The 20746-nt window shown below is 44.3% G+C and overlaps 2 protein-coding genes across 2 annotated transcripts in view; one reads left to right on the top strand and one right to left on the bottom strand.

Moving 5' to 3' along the window:
* Positions 1-20018, top strand: part of htr4 (5-hydroxytryptamine receptor 4) — a 198683-nt gene extending 178665 nt beyond the window's left edge. Inside the window, exon 7 of the mRNA XM_072440041.1 lies at positions 19866-20018. Within this exon, the coding sequence (XP_072296142.1) occupies positions 19866-19950 (85 nt within the window). The 3' untranslated portion in view covers positions 19951-20018. The remainder of the gene's footprint in view (positions 1-19865) is intronic.
* Positions 4570-13471, bottom strand: LOC140348284 (E3 ubiquitin-protein ligase TRIM39-like). Its single transcript, XM_072434317.1, has 7 exons — positions 13312-13471; positions 12284-12352; positions 12132-12153; positions 8724-8827; positions 8400-8499; positions 7839-7910; positions 4570-6121 (listed from the first exon to the last, which is right to left on the bottom strand). Exons 1-7 carry the CDS (start codon positions 13469-13471, stop codon positions 4570-4572), a joined length of 2079 nt encoding a protein of 692 aa, XP_072290418.1.
* Positions 20019-20746: the final 728 nt, after the last annotated feature.

Below are 20746 nucleotides of genomic sequence, written 5' to 3'. Positions count from 1 at the left end.
AGAAAAAAACATATATAAGTCGCACTGGAGTATGAAATGTGGTTGCAAGTGTGAAATAACAAATAATATCACATATAAGTCGTTCCAGAATATAAGTTGAAGTATATAAGTATAAATAAAATATAAGTCGCACCCCGGCCAAAACTATGAAAAAATGTGCGATTTACAGTCCGGAAAATACAGTAATCGTTACTTGTAGGCGACAAAAAAGGTTGCAGAGAAAGATGAAAATATTGCATTTTCCGCAGTACAAGTCACACCAGCCAAAAAATGTATAATAGAAAATAAAAAAAACACATATATAAGTCGCACTGGAGTATAAGTCGCATTTTTGGGGGAAATGTATTTGATAGAATCCAAGACATATTCATATAACAGACATTTCATCTGGAAATGCAGTTTAAAATAATAACAGATGAGAGAACATGGTGAATAGGTGTACGTATGCTAACGCTAACACCTTCAGCTACATGACGTATGCTAATGCTAACACCTTCAGCTACATGACGTATGCTAACGCTAACACCTTCAGCTACATGACGTATGCTAACGCTAACACCTTCAGCTACATGACGTATGCTAACGCTAACACCTTCAGCTACATGACGTATGCTAACGCTAACACCTTCAGCTACATGAGGCACAGACAGAACTGTGGTAAGTGTCTGGTATGTTAACGTAACATATTAACAGTTATTCAGATAAGATAATCCTTTATTGTCCACACATGGGGAAATTTCATTGTTGCAACGCAGGTAGATACAGAGGAAAAGAACAGATAACTTATAGGAAGTTTGAAAAACACTCTCAATAGAAGAACTCTTATAAACAAAAACTCCTACAGAGAAAACCTCCCATTTCCCAACAAGGGATGGAGGGGAAAAATAATAAAGATAAAAATAAATGAAGAAACACCATTACATGTAATCACGACAGTAATTGCACGACAGTAATTGCACATGAATGTGTCACTTTGGCATTGCATGTATCCATCTTGTGATACACGTAATGCCGCACTGTTGAATATACCTGGCCAAACCGTGATTCTTCTGTCCACGTCCGATTTTTCATTTTCCTTCCGCTTCAAAATAAAAGTTCACAGAAATGCAAAGGCCACAACAGAGAAACATGCATTAAAAATCACAAAACAGGATCAATAGAATAATCTCAGTGATTTATGCACAGCTTAACACTTTGTTCTTAGACTGATTTGAACATTGTCAGAGCAGAAGCTGTCTCACATCTGTTGTGGAATCTCTGCAAACAATTACCAAGAAATCATGAGATATAACAGTTTGTCTTTCTCAAAAGGTGGATCTTTTTTGACTCGTGCACAGTAAATAATCACTTTCCCTGACAGAGGAGTCGGTCCCTCATCCTCCCAGGGGTCGGCAACCTTTAATGTTCAAAGAGCCAAATCGGACCAAATACCAAAACACAAATCCGTCTGGAGCCGCAAAACTGTAAGAGCCTTTTATAAGCCTTATGTGAAGGGAACAAAGGCTGTAAGTGTATATTCGCTTTATTAGCCACTATCAACATGACAAGGCTACAAATACATAATGGACAATCCTGATTAAATGTTTATTGTCCCTGCAGCGCCCCCTGGTGAGTGACGCACCACGTGACTTCTCTTATATACGATTGGTGCTTAAAGTTTAACTTCCATTACAATGTTAATGTATCATATTTTGTTGCATTGATCAAAATATAGAAATACAATAAAGAAATCTGATTTTTAGTGTAATTTTTATTTTGAGGATTAGAAAACAACAACAAAAACACAGTCCTCTTCAAACCTCAATAACAGTACCATCCTCTTCTCTTTCCCCAGTATCTGGGCAACAGTGGAAGTGAACACAGCCTGCAATCATATATTTGATCATTTCTTCAAAGTCAAGTTCACATACCTGCATAACAGAAAAGCTCCAGGGAGCCACTAGGAGGGCGCTAAAGAGCCTCATGCGGCTCCGGAGCACATCCTTTTAAGGCAGTGACATAAACTAACACATACGCAAATCATCACAATCAAATCAGATCCAGAACAGAACAACAACCATCACGGATGCAAAGAGTCGGAGGTGACATGACCCTCAATCCATGTGTAACCCAGATGTATGTGTAACCCAGATACAGAGTATGTGTAACCCAGATGTATGTGGAACCCAGATACAGAGTATGTCTAACCCAGATGTATGTGTAACCCAGATACAGAGTATGTGTAACCCAGATGTATGTGGAACCCAGATACAGAGTATGTGTAACCCAGATACATATTATCTGCACACAATAACAGCATAGATAGAACGACATGACATTTTAACAGCACACATCTCAGAAAGACCATGTTTAGTCCTGATTCTGGCACCAGCAGGAGGCCGGTCCATGTTTAGTCCTGATTCTGGCACCAGCAGGAGGCCGGTCCATGTTTAGTCCTGATTCTGGCACCAGCAGGAGGCCGGTCCACATTTAGTCCTGACTCTGGCACCAGCAGGAGGCCGGTCCATGTTTAGTCCTGACTCTGGCACCAGCAGGAGGCCGGTCCATGTTTAGTCCTGACTAACACCAGATCAATAGAGGCCCAGATCTACCACACCAGACAAGACCCAAGGTGTAGGCTGTGCAAAGGGCCCTGAGACCATCCCACACATAACTGCAGGGTGTAAGATGCTGCACGGACAGCATACATGGAGCGCCACCATGTGGCAGGCATAGTGAACAGAAACATCTGTGCAGAGTACGGGCTGAAGACCCCAAGGACAAAGTGGAAACACCTCCAAAGGTGGTGGATAACGACCGAGCCAAGGTCCTCTGGGACTTCCAGATACAGACAGACAGAATGGTGGAGAACCAACCGGACATAGTGGTGGTCTCAAGGGTCAGAGGAAAGTCGTGGTGGTGGACATTGCAGTGCATCATGGGATGGAAACATCCGGAAAAAGGAGCATGAGAAACTAGAGGAATACCAAGGCTTCAGAGAGGAGCTGGAGAAGGTCTGGAGCGTGAAGGTATTGGGGGGGTTGCGATCGTTATATTCACCAACCTTTCCGACTTGTTATGTTCAGACCCTGGTCATCGTCCTTAAACACCACGACCTTCTCCACAGCAGACCAGACGAACGAAACGTCCTCAACTAAATAAATAATGGAGGCAGATTTTTTTTGTGCGATGTTTTGATGAACATTATTATTGGAAACATCTTACTAGTACAAGTACTGTAAGGGTATGAGTGTCCTCCCACTTGAGAAAGAGGACGACATTCAAGGTTGATATCGATTAGAGAATTGTTCAAGATTTCAAACATGACACACTGCATAAGTATAGGGATGTTTGATATCATATTTTAAAAGTAAATTGGGGCACCAGCCATATATTAGGCATTTAACAACTCTATAATCAAATATCTAAATTAATTGATTTATTAAAAAAAAATGTGCTCGTTGATCTGAAGGTTTGTGAACGTAACCGTGACATTGACGCCTTTTCTGGAAATTAATGAACACTTTACCAAATGTGGTTTATGAAGATTTAATGAGCAAATAACTAAACAGATATATGAATATGGAATATGCAAATGAGTCTATAACAGATGGAGTTGTGTGTTAGAGTTAATTCTGAGATGAGATTATCAGCCTGTGAAGTGCATTATACGAACGGAACCAGAAGCTGTGAAGAGATGGGGCTGTGTGGAGTCCGAGGGCCTGTGTGTGGCCTCCAGGCTTCACTCAGGGGTCACGCTGCAGCTCAGTCCACACGCTGGCCAGAGCACTGCTGCTCTGGAGCTCCAGGCTCTCAAAGTGCTCTGCGCTCTCCTTGGCTCTGAGGCGTTCCTCAGAAAAAGGGCAGTTGCACTGATTCACCAATGAGGCTGGTCTGAAAAGGCTGTCCTGGACTTGAAAAGTTGCAAAAAGGAAATTTGCTTGAGTTTGCATGATGGAGTCTCGATCACGTTTAAAAACGGGCACAGAATTCTTATTCATGGGAGAGAAAAGTTAGCTTGTGGCTCTGGAATCTCTTTGTCCCGTGGCTTAGCTTAGCATCGCTAGGCCAGAGATGAGCCCTCATCTCCCAAGGTCTAATCTCATGGACCTTCCTGGTGGAACTCCCAATGGAAAAACTGAATGGAAGTTTCCTTTCTCCCTCTCTGACTTTCCCTTCGTCGTTTGGAGTCGTCCAAAGTTGTTGTTTTGATCCTGGTTTGAGCAAACACTGGACACCAGCTCTTCTCTCTCTGCAGTTGTGGGTTGTGTAATGTAGCTCTGCGCTGTTTCCTGGTTTACTTCTTCTTTGGTTGTTGTTGTTTTATGGCAGTTTGTATCCAAGTGTTACATTACCGCCAGACTTCATTGTTTCGAGTTTACCCTATAGTTATAATAAGTTAAGGTGGTTGGTTGTATTTTATTTTATTTAATTTTCGGATCTGTTAAAGCTGGAGAGGAGCAAAAACAACACCAACCTTTTTACGTTAAAGTAAAATTCTTTATTGTGGAGAAGTTTCAATGGATTTTAATATGAACATTCATCTATTTTTCGCAAATAACAAACATAACATACTTGAAATAATCCAAACTAAACTTGGACGGGTGTGAGTATCAGAGGAGCAGAGTTGTTGTTCTTGTTATTGTTACCAGGATGGAGCAGAGGAAGAATGTCTTCAGTGAAACAACAGTCAGTGATGAAGTGGATGAGAGCTGAAGTTTCTGCATCAAAAAAACAGACCAGACCCTCGTCATAGTCCACAAACACCCCGACCTTCTCCACAGCAGACCACAGAGGAACTGAACTTCCTCCAATAATTTTCCAATATCCATTTTCAGGAGTTGTTTCCTTAGACTTCACTTTCCTGTCTGCTGACTCACGCATCACTCCTAAGACCCAGTATGTTTTGTCTTTGACTTGAACTTCAAAATAAAACCTGCCAGAAGAGAACTGCTGTTTTCCTAAAACACAGAAACTATTTGAAAATCTCTCAGGGTTTTCTGGAAGATTCTTTCTTTGTTTCATCCATTGAACCTGTTTGTTTTTCTGTGTCAGGTGTAAGTTTGGATGAGCTGTGTCTGGATCTAGAGTCACATCGACTGCATGTTTCTTTGCTTGTTCCAGTTCTTTCTTAAAAAGCTCCTTTATCTTTGGTGTGAGTCTTTTGTTTTGTAGCTCAGACACAGCTGGGGCCACTCGGCCCTTGTACGATGGGGCCCTCACACACTCCTCTGTCCAGTCGTGCAGCTCTGGAGCAGGTTTGACTGAAGTGAAGGTTTGGACAAAATCAAAATGGTCTTCAGATCTCCAGATCTCCTCCATCTCAGATCTTCTCTGCTCCAGTGAAGAGATTTCAGACTCTAGATTTTCTATGAACTCTTCTGCCTTTTTCTTTATTTCCTCATGTTCCTCTTCGATGTTCAGTTTGAACTGATCCAGACTTTCTTGAACACACTTCATCAAATCCTTGAAGAATTCCTCTCCCTCTTCCATTTCTCTGTCTTTGTTCTTCTGACTGAGCTGCACTGAGCTCTGGATTTCCTGCATTTTCTCTCGTCTCTCCTGTATCTTCTGCTGCAGGCCTTTCTGCTGCTCCTCACACTGCTCCTTCAGTGGGACAGTGTTGTGATCTCTGTGCTCTGAGTAACTGCACTGGACACAGATGATCTCAGAGTCGTCTCTGCAGAAGAACTCGAGAGGTTGATCATGGTCAGTACAGATCCTCTCCTCCAGGTCCTTCACAGGAGCGATGAGCTGGTGCTTCTGCAGACGAGGCAGAGTGTGGTGAGGCTGCAGGTGGAGCTGGCAGTAGGACGTCTGACACATGAGGCAGGACTTCAGCGCCTGGAGCTTTGGATCAGGACAGAAGTCACACAGAACTGACTCTGAGCTCTTACTGTCTTCACTTTGGGGTTTATTTTTTAACTCTGAAACCATCTCTGACAGACATTTGTTGGTTTTTAGCTTTGGTCTGGAGCTGAACTCTTCTTTACAGACGGGGCAGAGGCAGTGATCAGTGGGGTCCCAATTTTTATTGATGCAGGAGCAGCAGAAGCTGTTTCCACATGGAGTTGCGACTGGATCAGTGAAGACCTCCAGACAGATGGAGCACAGGAACTGGTCTTCAGACACATTGGCCATCCTGCAGAGAGAGGAAATACATGTGTTTGTGATGAATGGCTTTGTGGACACTTTATTGACCCTCATGAGGTGTGAGCAGTTCTGTGACTTAAATGGAGGCCTCATCTTACAGACCGTGGTGGATCTGCAGAAGGACCTTGTATTTGATACGGAGGTGAACAGGAAGTCAGTGCAGGGTGCAGAGGGTGCTCTTGTTGTCACACCCTCATCAGGACCATGGTCGCTCTGTTCTGAACCTACTGGAGCTTTTGGATGCTCCTGCTAGAGAGTTGAGAGGTTCCAGTTTGAACTGCAGGAGGTTTTGACACATACAAACCCTTATCTCTTCCAGACAGGAGCGGAGGCAGGTGACAGTGGCAGAGGGGGATCCAGAGGGAATCACTTTAAGGTAGAGTCGTGTGTCGTCACCATCGCAGTGGAAGGTAATTCCTGCTGACGACACGCCAAAGGGGAAGCATGTCGCTAGTGAAGAGGGTCGGCCCAAGTACAGAGCCCTGGGGGCCCCTCATGTGACAGTGTGGAGCTGGAGACGGTGGAGGAGGATGTGGTGGTCAGTGGTGTCAAACGCAGAGAGGTTGAGAAGACTGTTTCTTTGTAGTACGATAATATTTGAGCTGTTGAGGGTTGAATAAGTCACTTCCATGACTCATTAGATGTAACTCAGGATTTCAGTGTATTAGTTGAAGCTCATGGTTTTGAAAGAAATTGTCCTAAATAGTGGAAGTTTTTCCCTTGGATTCTCCTGCTACAGAATGATTGTCAGTGGCTTCAGGAAGTTTCAGTTTGATCGTTTATTGTCACTATTCGTCACTTTTCTGTTCATCTTTCCGTTCACACTGAGAATCCATGTTATTCAAGGTGTTTCTGAAGCAATAAAAACAACTCCAATTGATGATATCTTGAGTATTTCCTGTTGTAGGGTATTTTAATGTCGCTCAGTTAGTTTGAATCAGACACACCCAGAATCTCTCCTGTTTTTCTTTGTGCATCAACAATGTTTATTAGTTTCATTCTCTTTTTAACATTTCACACATTTATGACAAACTCTGATAGAAATGAGTCATACATTCACTCATTGTAACATTTCTTTTGGTGATGAGTAAATCCTGATAGTACTCTGAATCTAAAACACTTTTTCACACCATAATACTGCATATTTATTGTTACTCACCTGTTCTTTTGGTTTGTGTCGTTGCAGACGTCCAAAGTTGTTGTTTTGATCCCAGTTTGAGCAAACACTGGACACCAGCTCTTCTCTCTCTTAGGTGTGAGTTGTGCAATGTAGACTTTATTCCAACTGGCCTTCTCCCACGCAAGACTGTTGTTGTTGTTGTTGTGGTTGTTGTTGTTTTATGGTAGTTGGTATCCAAGTGTTAAATTACCACCAGACTTTATTCCTTAGACTTTATCCCAGCTGGCCTTCTCCCAAAAGAAGGGCAGCTATTAGATTACCGCCAGACTTTATCCCTTAGATTTTATGTCTCTGGTCTTGTACCTGATGATGTCTCTGGTCTTGTACCTGATGATGTCTCTGGTCTTGTACCTGATGATGTCTCTGGTCTCTGGTCTTGTACCTGATGATGTCTCTGGTCTTGTACCTGATGATGTCTCTGGTCTTGTACCTGATGATGTCGCTGGTCTTGTACCTGATGATGTCGCTGGTCTTGTACCTGATGATGTCTCTGGTCTTGTACCTGATGATGTCGCTGGTCTTGTACCTGATGATGTCACTGGTCTTGTACCTGACGATGTCACTGGTCTTGTACCTGATGATGTCGCTGGTCTTGTACCTGATGATGTCTCTGGTCTTGTACCTGATGATGTCACTGGTCTTGTACCTGATGATGTCGCTGGTCTTGTACCTGATGATGTCTCTGGTCTTGTACCTGATGATGTCGCTGGTCTTGTACCTGATGATGTCACTGGTCTTGTACCTGACGATGTCTCTTCTTCTTCTATGGTGTTTTATGGCAGCTGGTATCCAAGTATTACATTAACGCCAGACTATATTCTTTAGACTTCATTCTTCAGTCACCCGGGCCCCAACCCAAAAGCCTAACCATCTATTGTTGTTGTTGTTGTTGTTGTTTTATGGCGGTTGGCATCCAATTGTTGCATTACCGCCAGACTTTATTCCTCAGACTTTTCGTAGTTGTTGTTGTTGTTTTATGGCGGTTGGCATCCGAGTGTTGCATTACCGCCAGACTTTATTCCTCCCTAACCATCTATTCTTTAGACTTCACCCTATGGACTCCATTCTTCAGTTCTTCTTCTACTACGTTGTTGTTTCAAAGCCCTCGAGTTCAAAGCACAGGAGTTCCAAGCCCACGAATTCCAAGCACATTAGATCATCCTCTTCCTCCTCATCCTCGGCACATTCTTCAACACAGCACAACTCTATAAACGTCTACACATCCCTGTGTTGTATAAGTAAGCAACTACAGCCTAACACAAACCATGTGACTGTAATGTAAGAATATTCCGCGGATTGAAATCCTGTCTATAATACTGAAACCCTTTGCTCAACCCGGTCCCTTCTCTTTCATAAGTTGCACAGCGAATCAGCACATGCTCGACAGTCTCTTGACAGTGATTACACAGACCGGTCAGATGTTTGTCTATCCTACTCAGGGACCTATTGAGTCCAGTATGGCCAATCCTCATGCGGGCAAAGGCACTTTCCTCCCCCGCGTTCCTGCCCATGGATCTGCATGGACCAACACTACCCTGTATGTGATAGAGATGCCGTCCAGTATCACGACTCCAAAATATCTGCCAAAGGCCACCATACACGTGACTCTTCATAATAGTGTAACACGCCTTCTTGTGCAGGTGTACGTTTGTCGTGGGTGTAGAATAATACCAGGAGAAGGACAGCTCCTTAGGACAGCTTTTATTTCAGCTCCGAACTGTTCATTCAACACGTTAACATCTTAGCCTGCACTTTCCTTTTCACCTATACCCACCTATACCCACCTGAACACCCGTGGGCAATATCTTTCCATCCAAAATCGAACAAAAATGTACATGGTCTCCTTGATGAAGGAACAGAAGTCCCATTAGTCCCTGCTGCCTGCTTTGTAACTGTTTGACCAAAACACAATGGAAGTGAACCAGACAAAGCAGTGTACCTCGGAACTGTCTCCCTAGGCAATAGGCAAGGCAAGCACATTTCATACACAAGGCAATTCAAAGTGCTTCACACAGCAGGAAAAATGCATTCAAATCACAAAGAAATTACAGAAACAGAAATACAATAAAATTAACTAAATTAAAAATTATCAATCCAACTGATTGTCTAAACTAATAAAATCACAAACAAAAGAGAAGAGTGCAAAGAAAAAATCCTTTCAGTCATATGCGCAGCTAAACAAAACTGTTTTTAGCTTAGATTTGAACATTGTCAGAGTTGAAGCCTGTCTCACATCTTCAGGAAGACTGTTCCTGATTTTAGCTGCATAAAACTGAAACGCAGATTCCCCATGTTTAGTCCTGACTCTGGGCACCAGCAGGAGGCCGGTCCCTGAGGTCCTCAGAGTCCGAGATGGTTCATATGGCACTAACATATCCAAGATGTACTTTGGTGCTAGGCCATGGAGAGACTTGTACACAAGCAGAGCTGCTTTAAAGTCTATTCTCTGAGCCACAGGAGCCAGTGCAGAGACCTGAGAACAGAACTAATGTGCTCATACTTCCTGGTTCTAGTCAGGACCCGAGCAGCAGCGTTCTGGATGAACTGCAGCTGTTTTACAGCTCGTTTGGAGAGGCCAGTGAGCAGGCCGTTACAGTAGTCTAATCTACTGGAGACAAACGCGTGGATAAGTCTCTCTAAATCTGGTTTTGACACTATATTTTTGATTTTGGCAATGTTTTTTAGATGGTAAAAAGCTGCTGATGTTATTGATTTGACGTGGCTATTAAAGTTCAAGTCTGAGTCCATTATTACCCCCAGATTTCTAATTTGGTTTGTAGGTTTTAGAGCGAGACTCTGGAGGTGACCGCTAACACTTTCTCTTTGTTTCTGTGGGCCAAAAACGATTATTTCAGTATTGTCTGAGTTCAGCTGGAGAAAGTTGTTTTGCATCCACACACTGATCTGTTGGATGCAGTGACAGAGTGAATCTACTGGTCCATAGTCACCTGCCGATAGTGAAACATAGATCTGAGTGTCGTCTGCTAATGATCGACAGTGTCAAAAGCAGCACTCAGATCTAACAGAATTAAGACTGAGGCTTTGCCCGTGTCAGTGTTCAGGCGGATGTCATTTGTCACCTTGACAAGAGCAGTCTCAGTGCTGTGATGAGGTCTAAAACCTGACTGAAAAACATCAAATGAGTTGTTTATTAAGAGGAAATCTGTGAGCTGTTGGTAAACAACCTTTTCAAGGACTTTGCCCCAAAATGGCAGATTAGAGATGGGCCGGTAATGACTCAATACTGCGGCATCAAGACTGCTCTTCTTTAGGAGAGGCTTTATGACCGCAGTTTTCAAAGACATTGGGAATGTTCCAGATTGAAGCGACATGTTAACTATGTGAGTGAATGGTGCTAACAAACTGTTCAGCACAGACTTTAGAAATCTGGTGGGTAACACATGGAGGCAGCTGTAGATGAACTCAGACTGGTGATGATCTCATGGACAGTTTTGTCAGTTACTGGTGCAAAGTGAGTTAGCTCTAAGTGTCTTGGTGGTTTTAGGGTAATTTTTTGCATTGTGGGATTTATAGCATTTTTGATGCCCTGAACTTTGTCATTAAAGAATAATGCAAACTCATTACACTTGGATGTGGAAATGAGTTCTAACGGCAGCTGAGCTGGAGGGTTTGTTAATCTGTTTACTGTGGCAAACAGGACACGCGAGTTGTTACTGCAGCTTCCAATTATTTCAGAAAAATATCTTTCCCTAGTTCTACATAAGATTAGGTTGTACATGTTCAGCTTCTCTTTGTAAATCTCTTTTTGAACCTGGAGCTTTGACTTGCGCCATTTCCGTTCGGCCCTGCGGCACTCCCTTTTCTGTGCCCTGACCCAATCATCATTTCTCCACGGCGCCTTCTGCTTATTTTTAACCATTTTAGCCTGTATAGGGGCGATGGTGTCCAGAACATTCAAAACACTAGATGTAACAGAGTTCAACAAATCATTTACATTAGAACATGAGACATTTTCAAAGTTTATCATTTCCATAAACCAATAGATGGTGTCACATCTGAAAGAGTGACTTCAGAGCAGTAAGGTTTTAAACGATCGTAGTGAAGGACCTTTGGTGCAGCTTTAGGATGTTTTAGGTCCAAGAGTTGCTTGTAAATAAGTGCACTATCATCCACAGATACTACCTTAAATGGTCCAGTCCAGTTTGGGCAAAGTTTTTGTCTCTGTGTAGTGGGGTCATCTAACCAAACAAGATCACCACCTACATATGGCTCGAACTTAACCTGTCTGTTATAATAGTGCTCACGCTTTAGCAGTTGTGTCTCACGCTGCAGGCGAACATAGTTCTGTGGGCTGTAACAATCTCTGGGTGATGACACCTGAACGTGAGCAGGTAGCCTGGGCTCCCGGCCATGAATAAGATAATATCCAGTGCTTGAGTGAAGTGTTGAGTTAAAAGAAAGGACCACTGATGGCAAATAGTAGTCCCATTCAACTCCATTGCTCCGAATAAGTCTACCCAACAGTCCTTTCAAAGTTATATTAAACCTTTTCACAAGTCCATTCCCTCTCGGGTGATATGACGAAGTCCTCTTCTTTGTGATGTTTAGTCTCTGACATATCGTCTGAATGATGTCCGACTCATACTGTCGACCCTGATCAGATTCCTCAGGAAGACCATGTTCAGGAGTAAACCTCTCACAAAGTAACTGTGCTACTGTAGCAGCCTTTTGATCACACATAGCATACGCATTTACATATTTAGTGAAATGATCCTGTACAACAAGTATATATCTGTTTCCAGCAGCAGTTACAGGAAGTTCAGTAATGTCAGTACACACAAATAGATTGTAAAGGTACCTTCCGCTGTGGTACTGGCTTCCTAAAGGATTCACATGACTTGCACAGGTTATAGAAGTTCTCAATATTAGCTCTCATTCCTGGCCAATAACACGTTGAGGGGGCTTTCTTAATTATGTGCTCAGCACTGTAGTGTCCAGAGCAAGGGTTGCCATGCATGGGCGGAGCCAGGCCCTGGCTTTGGGGCTTGAGCCCTGGCTTTTTGTCCAAAAGCCTCAGATCTTTTAAAAACACAATAAGACTTCACTAAGTGGTTAGCACAACAGATACAATGTTGGGTTGGGACGTAGGGGACCAGCGTTCGAATCCTGCAGTGGTTTCACTTTAATCATATTGTTCTTTTCATATTTAAATGTTTTAAAAGTGAAACGTGTCATTTGTGCAGAGTGGAGGCTCCATCTCTGATTGGGTGCTTGTTCTCTTTACACGTTTCATTGGTTATTTTTGTTGAACTGATTTATGATGCTGTGTTTACAACAGACAGCATGTCATGTGATCTGACCATGGAGCAGAAAACGTCATCATTTAACTGAGATTTTGCAAAAAGTGAAGGGCATAAATAAGAGCAGATCGACTGGAAAAAAGAGACATTCATGTGCTGAAAAACAAAGTTTATCTAACATAGAATAGACAACAACAGCACATGATCGTTCAAACAATGAATTTGTTGTGTTTGTCAGTGTAGCAGTGGCTCAGGTTTTATTCATCTACTAAGCTAAAACAGGAACTACAGGACAAACTTTACTTTCTACAAAAATCAGACTAAATCTAAATGGATCAGTTCAAAAACAGTCAAAGCTTAGCCAACGGTTTACTAGCCCAGTCAGCAGAGCATGAGGCCGGTGGTCATTAGGGTTGTGAGTTCGAGCCTTGACAGGCGCATGTTTTTCATAAACATGTTTTGTCACTGATTGTTTTAAAAATCAGAACACCAAGATGTACAATTTCTTGAAAAAGTAAATGTAACTAAATGCCACCTTTGTTGGAGGGAGGAGCTCTCTCAAAAGGCAAAAAGGCTGTCTTTGCCTTTGGAGGGTTACTGTATGTAACTCTCCCTTTCTTTTTGGGCTAAGCCCCGGATGTTTATAATGTCTGGCTCCGCCTCTGTTGCCATGTAATAAATGCATGGTCTCTACAACAAGTGAATATGGTATTAACACTTGATAAACCTTGGACTGACCTGGTGCACTATGACTCCCCGACAGTAAATTCTCACACAGTTTCAGCTCGTTGAGTTTTGCCTTTGACCTGTCTGAGGTGAGGACGTCTCTTGTCTCGCACCCAGCTATAAACTTCTGATAGAACTGACTCTGCCAGTTGTGCAGACACAATGTCAGCATTTTTAGCAGAAAAAGTCTGTGGTGAAGTGGCAACCCCTGTACGCACCTGTGCAATATCACTGTCCACACAACACACCTGTGATGGCACATTAGTCTTAACAGGAGGTTCCAGAGCTGAATCCGCCAACTCTGAATCTGGTTTGTCAGTTATTTTAGCAAAAGTGTGACTAACAAAAGAGGGTGAAACTGTCTCCTCTTTTATGTCAGGAGTCACAGATGGAATCGGACGACGACAAAGAAAAACAGATTAAACAATGTTCATTGGGACTTGGCAATGTCCCAGCATCCCGTGTCCTTAGACAAATGTCCCAGTATCCCGTGTCCTCAGACAAATGTCCCAGTATCCCGTGTCCTTAGACAAATGTCCCAGCATCCCGTGTCCTCAGACAAATGTCCCAGTATCCCGTGTCCTTAGACAAATGTCCCAGTATCCCGTGTCCTTAGACAAATGTCCCAGTATCCCGTGTCCTTAGACAAATGTCCCAGCATCCCGTGTCCTCAGACAAATGTCCCAGCATCCCGTGTCCTTAGAGAAATCTCCCAGTATCCCGTGTCCTTAGACAAATGTCCCAGTATCCCGTGTCCTTAGACAAATGTCCCAGTATCCCGTGTCCTTAGACAAATGTCCCAGTATCCCGTGTCCTCAGACAAATGTCCCAGCATCCCGTGTCCTTAGAGAAATCTCCCAGTATCCCGTGTCCTTAGACAAATGTCCCAGTATCCCGTGTCCTTAGACAAATGTCCCAGCATCCCGTGTCCTTAGACAAATGTCCCAGCATCCCGTGTCCTCAGACAAATGTCCCAGTATCCCCTGTCCTTAGAGAAATCTCCCAGTATCCCGTGTCCTTAGACAAATGTCCCAGCATCCCGTGTCCTTAGACAAATGTCCCAGTATCCCGTGTCCTTAGACAAATGTCCCAGTATCCCGTGTCCTTAGACAAATGTCCCAGCATCCCGTGTCCTCAGACAAATGTCCCAGCATCCCGTGTCCTCAGACAAATGTCCCAGTATCCCGTGTCCTTAGACAAATCTCCCAGTATCCCGTGTCCTCAGACAAATGTCCCAGTATCCCGTGTCCTCAGACAAATGTCCCAGCATCCCGTGTCCTTAGACAAATGTCCCAGCATCCCGTGTCCTCAGACAAATGTCCCAGTATCCCGTGTCCTTAGACAAATGTCCCAGTATCCCGTGTCCTCAGACAAATGTCCCAGCATCCCGTGTCCTTAGACAAATGTCCCAGCATCCCGTGTCCTCAGACAAATGTCCCAGCATCCCGTGTCCTCAGACAAATGTCCCAGTATCCCGTGTCCTTAGACAAATGTCCCAGTATCCCGTGTCCTCAGACAAATGTCCCAGTATCCCGTGTCCTCAGACAAATGTCCCAGTATCCCGTGTCCTTAGACAAATGTCCCAGCATCCCGTGTCCTCAGACAAATGTCCCAGTATCCCGTGTCCTTAGACAAATGTCCCAGTATCCCGTGTCCTTAGACAAATGTCCCAGTATCCCGTGTCCTCAGACAGATGTCCCAGCATCCCGTGTCCTCAGACAAATGTCCCAGCATCCCGTGTCCTTAGACAAATGTCCCAGCATCCCGTGTCCTCAGACAAATGTCCCAGTATCCCGTGTCCTTAGACAAATGTCCCAGTATCCCGTGTCCTTAGACAAATGTCCCAGCATCCCGTGTCCTCAGACAAATGTCCCAGCATCCCGTGTCCTTAGACAAATGTCCCAGCATCCCGTGTCCTCAGACAAATGTCCCAGCATCCCGTGTCCTTAGACAAATGTCCCAGTATCCCGTGTCCTCAGACAAATGTCCCAGTATCCCGTGTCCTCAGACAAATGTCCCAGTATCCCGTGTCCTTAGACAAATGTCCCAGCATCCCGTGTCCTCAGACAAATGTCCCAGTATCCCGTGTCCTTAGACAAATGTCCCAGCATCCCGTGTCCTCAGACAAAAGTCCCAGTATCCCGTGTCCTTAGACAAATGTCCCAGTATCCCGTGTCCTCAGACAAATGTCCCAGCATCCCGTGTCCTCAGACAAATGTCCCAGTATCCCGTGTCCTCAGACAAATGTCCCAGCGTCCTCTGTCCTTAGACAAATGTCCCAGCATCCTCTGTCCTTAGACAAATGTCCCAGTATCCCGTGTCCTTAGACAAATGTCCCAGCATCCCGTGTCCTCAGACAAATGTCCCAGTATCCCGTGTCCTTAGACAAATGTCCCAGCATCCCGTGTCCTTAGACAAATGTCCAAGCATCCCGTGTCCTCAGACAAATGTCCCAGTATCCCGTGTCCTTAGACAAATGTCCCAGCATCCCGTGTCCTTAGACAAATGTCCAAGCATCCCGTGTCCTCAGACAAATGTCCCAGTATCCCGTGTCCTTAGACAAATGTCCCAGCATCCCGTGTCCTTAGAAAAATGTCCCAGCGTCCCCTGTCCTTAGACAAATGTCCCAGCATCCTCTGTCCTTAGACAAATGTCCCAGCGTCCTCTGTCCTTAGACAAATGTCCCAGCATCCTCTGTCCTTAGACAAATGTCCCAGAGTCCTCTGTCCTTAGACAAATGTCCCAGCGTCCTCTGTCCTTAGACAAATTTCCCAGCGTCCTCTGTCCTTAAACAAATGTCCCAGAGTCCTCTGTCCTTAGACAAATGTCCCAGCGTCCTCTGTCCTTAGACAAATTTCCCAGCGTCCTCTGTCCTTAGACAAATGTCCCAGCATCCTCTGTCCTTAGACAAATGTCCCAGCGTCCTCTGTCCTTAGACAAATTTCCCAGCGTCCTCTGTCCTTAGACAAATTTCCCAGCGTCCTCTGTCCTTAGACAAATGTCCCAGCATCCTCTGTCCTTAGACAAATGTCCCAGCGTCCTCTGTCCTTAAACAAATGTCCCAGAGTCCTCTGTCCTTAGACCCTCCTTCTCGGCCAGGAAAAAACTACAAAACCTCCTTGGGAAAAAGTAGAAACCTGGAGGAGTTCCACAGTGAAGGAGAGATCTTACTCTCACAGACGGACGCGAGAGGGACAGTGGAGCTGGAGCCACTCAGGAGAACCAGTTCTTCAGGAGGAGAACTAGTTCTTCAGGAGGAGAACTAGTTCTTCAGGAGGAGAAGCAGCTCTTTGAGGCAGATGAAGAACCATTCATATGGAGTAGAGACCATTTTTTGAGGCAGTTGAGGATCATCTGGGTCCACAGGTCATCATTGTGCCTGTTCCACTCCCCACAGGAAGTGGGAGAAGAAGAAGAAAAGGCAAAGAACAGATTGCAAGTGAAATTAAATATTAAATATTGTTGATATAATAAGTTTTCTTTATCAGAAGATAGTGCTCAAGCTGCCATACTTCTGCTATTTACTCCTAGGGCAGCGCAGCTGAAACTGTAGGTTTATATTTCTGTTCCTAACTGGTCTGACCATAGGCGATTTCAAAGAGGAACGTTTTAAGCCTGGACTTAAATGAAGAGACTGTGTCAGCATATTTAACATGGACAGGAGCTGATTCCATAACACAGGAGCTCTACCTCCTACTGTGCTTTTAGAGACTCTTGGGACCACCAGAAGGCTCTACCTCCTACTGTGCTTTTAGAGACTCTTGGGACCACCAGAAGACCAGCATTTTGAGAGTGAAGAGCTCTGTTTGGATGATATCTTTGAGGTTGGATGGGGCCATGTCATTTATGGCTTTGTAAGTCAGGAGGAGGAGTTTAAATTGATTCTAAACTCAACAGGAGCCAGTGAAGAGACTCTAGTACCGGCGTAATGTGCTCTCTTCATTCGTTTAGGGATGTCAAGATTATTTGGTCCATCGATGATTCTTTAGGTGGCAATGTAATCATAAAGACTAAAATATGATAATTATGACAGTTTTAAATAAAAAATATGATTTTTTTTTAATTGAAATGATAGAAAAGTGACCATTTTTGAAGTAAATTAGGTATTTTTTGGTTCAATTAGAAGAAATTTTAGAGCGCTTTCTGCTCAGCCGTTCCTCAAAAAAGTAAATGTAAAGTGCTTTTTCATCTTGCCGTTTATGTGAAATTGATCGTTCAGAAAGTTTAATTTCATAAAGCGGGTCACGCGCCGAGCAGCGAAAACGTGTTAAGAAAACAAGGCGGAAAGAACTTTTGAAAGAACATTTTTTATCCCATGTCCTGTCCCAAGAACACCTCGAAACCTGTTGTATTATATAAGACAAATATTACATCTTTACTGACGGATTACGGATGTTGTAAAATTAAATATTTTCTCTTTCGCGTCCGTGCTCACGTTTGCCGTCTTCCTCTCGACTCCCGGCGGTTTTCGAGCTCAATGTGGCAGCGATTTAGTCCGCTCTGTGCGTTACGCCTCCTCGATCTCGCCGCTCTAAACATTCAGACGTCTCCTCGGCGTTCACTTCACGGCCACTTGAGCGACAGGAAGTGTGTGTGGAGCCTGTGTTTGTGTGAAGAGCTGGTAATGGTTTTCGCTGGCTCAGAGACGCTACGAAGACGAGCACGCGCGGTTTACGTCGCGGCTTTTTCACAGCTGCCAGCGTCTTTGAAAAGCCGCCGAACAAAGGAGAAAGCCATTATTCTTGTCAAACGGCGCTTGGGACCGATTGAGGTGAACGGGCCGCTGTGACATGTTGAGAAATAAAAGATTTTGCTAATGCACAGAAACAAATGTGAGAGAATGAAATAAAAGGTACATTTGAAAAGGTTAAAACAGACGTGTCCAAACTCTGGCCCAACGGAAGAAATGATAGACTTGTCTGAAGATTTAAAGTGCATAAGAGACACATTTCTTTTGGCTTTATTGACAGGGAAGTAGTGTGAAATGGGGGTGAGAGAGAAGGGAAGACATGCAGTAAATAGTCAGTTTAGTTACAGTTTAGTCGTGAACATGATTATATTTCAGATTTTTGTCCCAAGTTTGACCATTTTGGAGACGTTTATAATTCATGAATTACATTAATCCACATTCCTGATAATCCCATTAGATATGATCAGAATGACCATTATTAGACAGTTTAAGTGCAACGTACTCTTGTGTCCTTGGGCAAGACACCTCATCTACACTGAGATCCTGAGATTGTCTTTGCTCAGTTAGAGCTTCTCTTCTCCTCTGCACATGCTCAGTTAGAGTTTCTCTCCTCTTCACATGCTCAGTTAGAGCTTCTCTTCTCCTCTGCACATGCTCAGTTAGAGCTTCTCTTCTCCTCTGCACATGCTCAGTTAGAGTTTCTCTCCTCTTCACATGCTCAGTTAGAGCTTCTCTTCTCCTCTGCACATGCTCAGTTAGAGTTTCTCTCCTCTTCACATGCTCAGTTAGAGCTTCACTTCTCCTCTTCACATGCTCAGTTAGAGCTTCTCTTCTCCTCTGCACATGCTCAGTTAGAGCTTCTCTTCTCCTCTTCACATGCTCAGTTAGAGCTTCTCTTCTCCTCTGCACATGCTCAGTTAGAGCTTCTCTTCTCCTCTGCACATGCTCAGTTAGAGCTTCACTTCTCCTCTTCACATGCTCAGTTAGAGCTTCTCTTCTCCTCTGCACATGCTCAGTTAGAGCTTCTCTTCTCCTCTGCACATGCTCAGTTAGAGCTTCACTTCTCCTCTGCACATGCTCAGTTAGAGCTTCACTTCTCCTCTGCACATGCTCAGTTAGAGCTTCTCTTCTCCTCTGCACATGCTCAGTTAGAGTTTCTCTCCTCTTCACATGCTCAGTTAGAGCTTCTCTTCTCCTCTGCACATGCTCAGTTAGAGCTTCTCTTCTCCTCTTCACATGCTCAGTTAGAGCTTCTCTTCTCCTCTGCACATGCTCAGTTAGAGCTTCTCTTCTCCTCTGCACATGCTCAGTTAGAGCTTCTCTTCTCCTCTGCACATGCTCAGTTAGAGCTTCACTTCTCCTCTTCACATGCTCAGTTAGAGCTTCTCTTCTCCTCTGCACATGCTCAGTTAGAGCTTCACTTCTCCTCTGCACATGCTCAGTTAGAGCTTCACTTCTCCTCTGCACATGCTCAGTTAGAGCTTCTCTTCTCTGCACATGCTCAGTTAAGAAGCTGCTGTCCGCTCTGGTTCTAAAAGCTCATGTTAGAGGGCGGAGCATGAACGAGCCTCTGAACACGCCCACAGACTGAGCAGCTGCAGGAGAAGAAGAACCAAGCTTCCTGCAGTACTGCTCAGCGGCCTGTAGAGGGCACTAAAATGCTTCAGCAGGAGAAGTGAGGGGAAAACAGGCTTATTTGGATATATTTTGGACCAACTTAAACAGTTACGATACACGGTCATTTTAGATATGATTGGTCAATCACTGCTCGCCTTGATTGTCTCTGTTTGATAACACAAAACTGAAACTTTGTGGTGTGACGTTTCAGGGCTGACTGGTTTCACGTTGACTAAAACCACTGTCCCGTGTGTTTCAGGTATTCAGTGCTCCACAACGGGACCCACTCGGAGCGGGACCGGGGTCTGCACGCCGACACAGAGTCCCACGAGTCCTGTCTGTGACGGGGCGGCCCACAGAACACAGCCCCGCCCCCCGCTGGCGCCTGGCGTCACTGCGGGAGGGGTGGGGACACGAGTGCGAGCGACACGAAGCCTGCGGCGTGAAGGGCGGAGCCAACACTGAACAGGGTTTGCAGACTTCACAGTGCGGTCGATAAACACAGCGCCACAAACTTGGAATTACTAAACGAATGAATGAATTTGACCAAAACATTTAATGATTTAGATTATAGTCAGTTTTTTTTACTATAAATTAAAATTATTATTATTGTTTTGGTTCTTACTATTAAATTGTGACCAGAATAATTGTGATCATCTTGACATCCCTAGTTGACAATCTGACATCAATCGATCAATCACTCGAGGACAAAACTGTCATTACGACTTAAAGTAACATTAAATTCAGGAGTCTGCAAACCTCACTTCAGATTTGGCAGAAGGACCATCCGAAGGACCATCCGAAGGGCCATCGGAAGGGCCATCGGAAGGAACATCTGATGGACCATCTGATGGACCATCAGATGGACCATCTGAAGGACCATCTGATGGACCATCTGAAGGACCATGAGAAGGAACATCTGATGGACCATCTGATGGACCATCAGATGGACCATCTGAAGGACCATGAGAAGGAACATCTGATGGACCATCTGATGGACCATCAGATGGACCATCTGAAGGACCATGAGAAGGAACATCTGATGGACCATCAGAAGGACCAGTAGCAGCGAGACTTCATCGATGTTGGACAAAGGCAACGCGAACTCGCCACCAACCGTTTCTGCCCGTTCGCTTGGCC

The sequence above is a fragment of the Eucyclogobius newberryi genome, unplaced genomic scaffold (genome assembly GCF_026437365.1).
Source record: "Eucyclogobius newberryi isolate DKJ021-1_F unplaced genomic scaffold, fEucNew1.0.hap1 SCAF_11, whole genome shotgun sequence".
Classification (NCBI taxonomy): Eukaryota; Metazoa; Chordata; class Actinopteri; order Gobiiformes; family Gobiidae; genus Eucyclogobius; species Eucyclogobius newberryi.
This window is presented reverse-complemented; position numbering and strand designations above follow the sequence as displayed.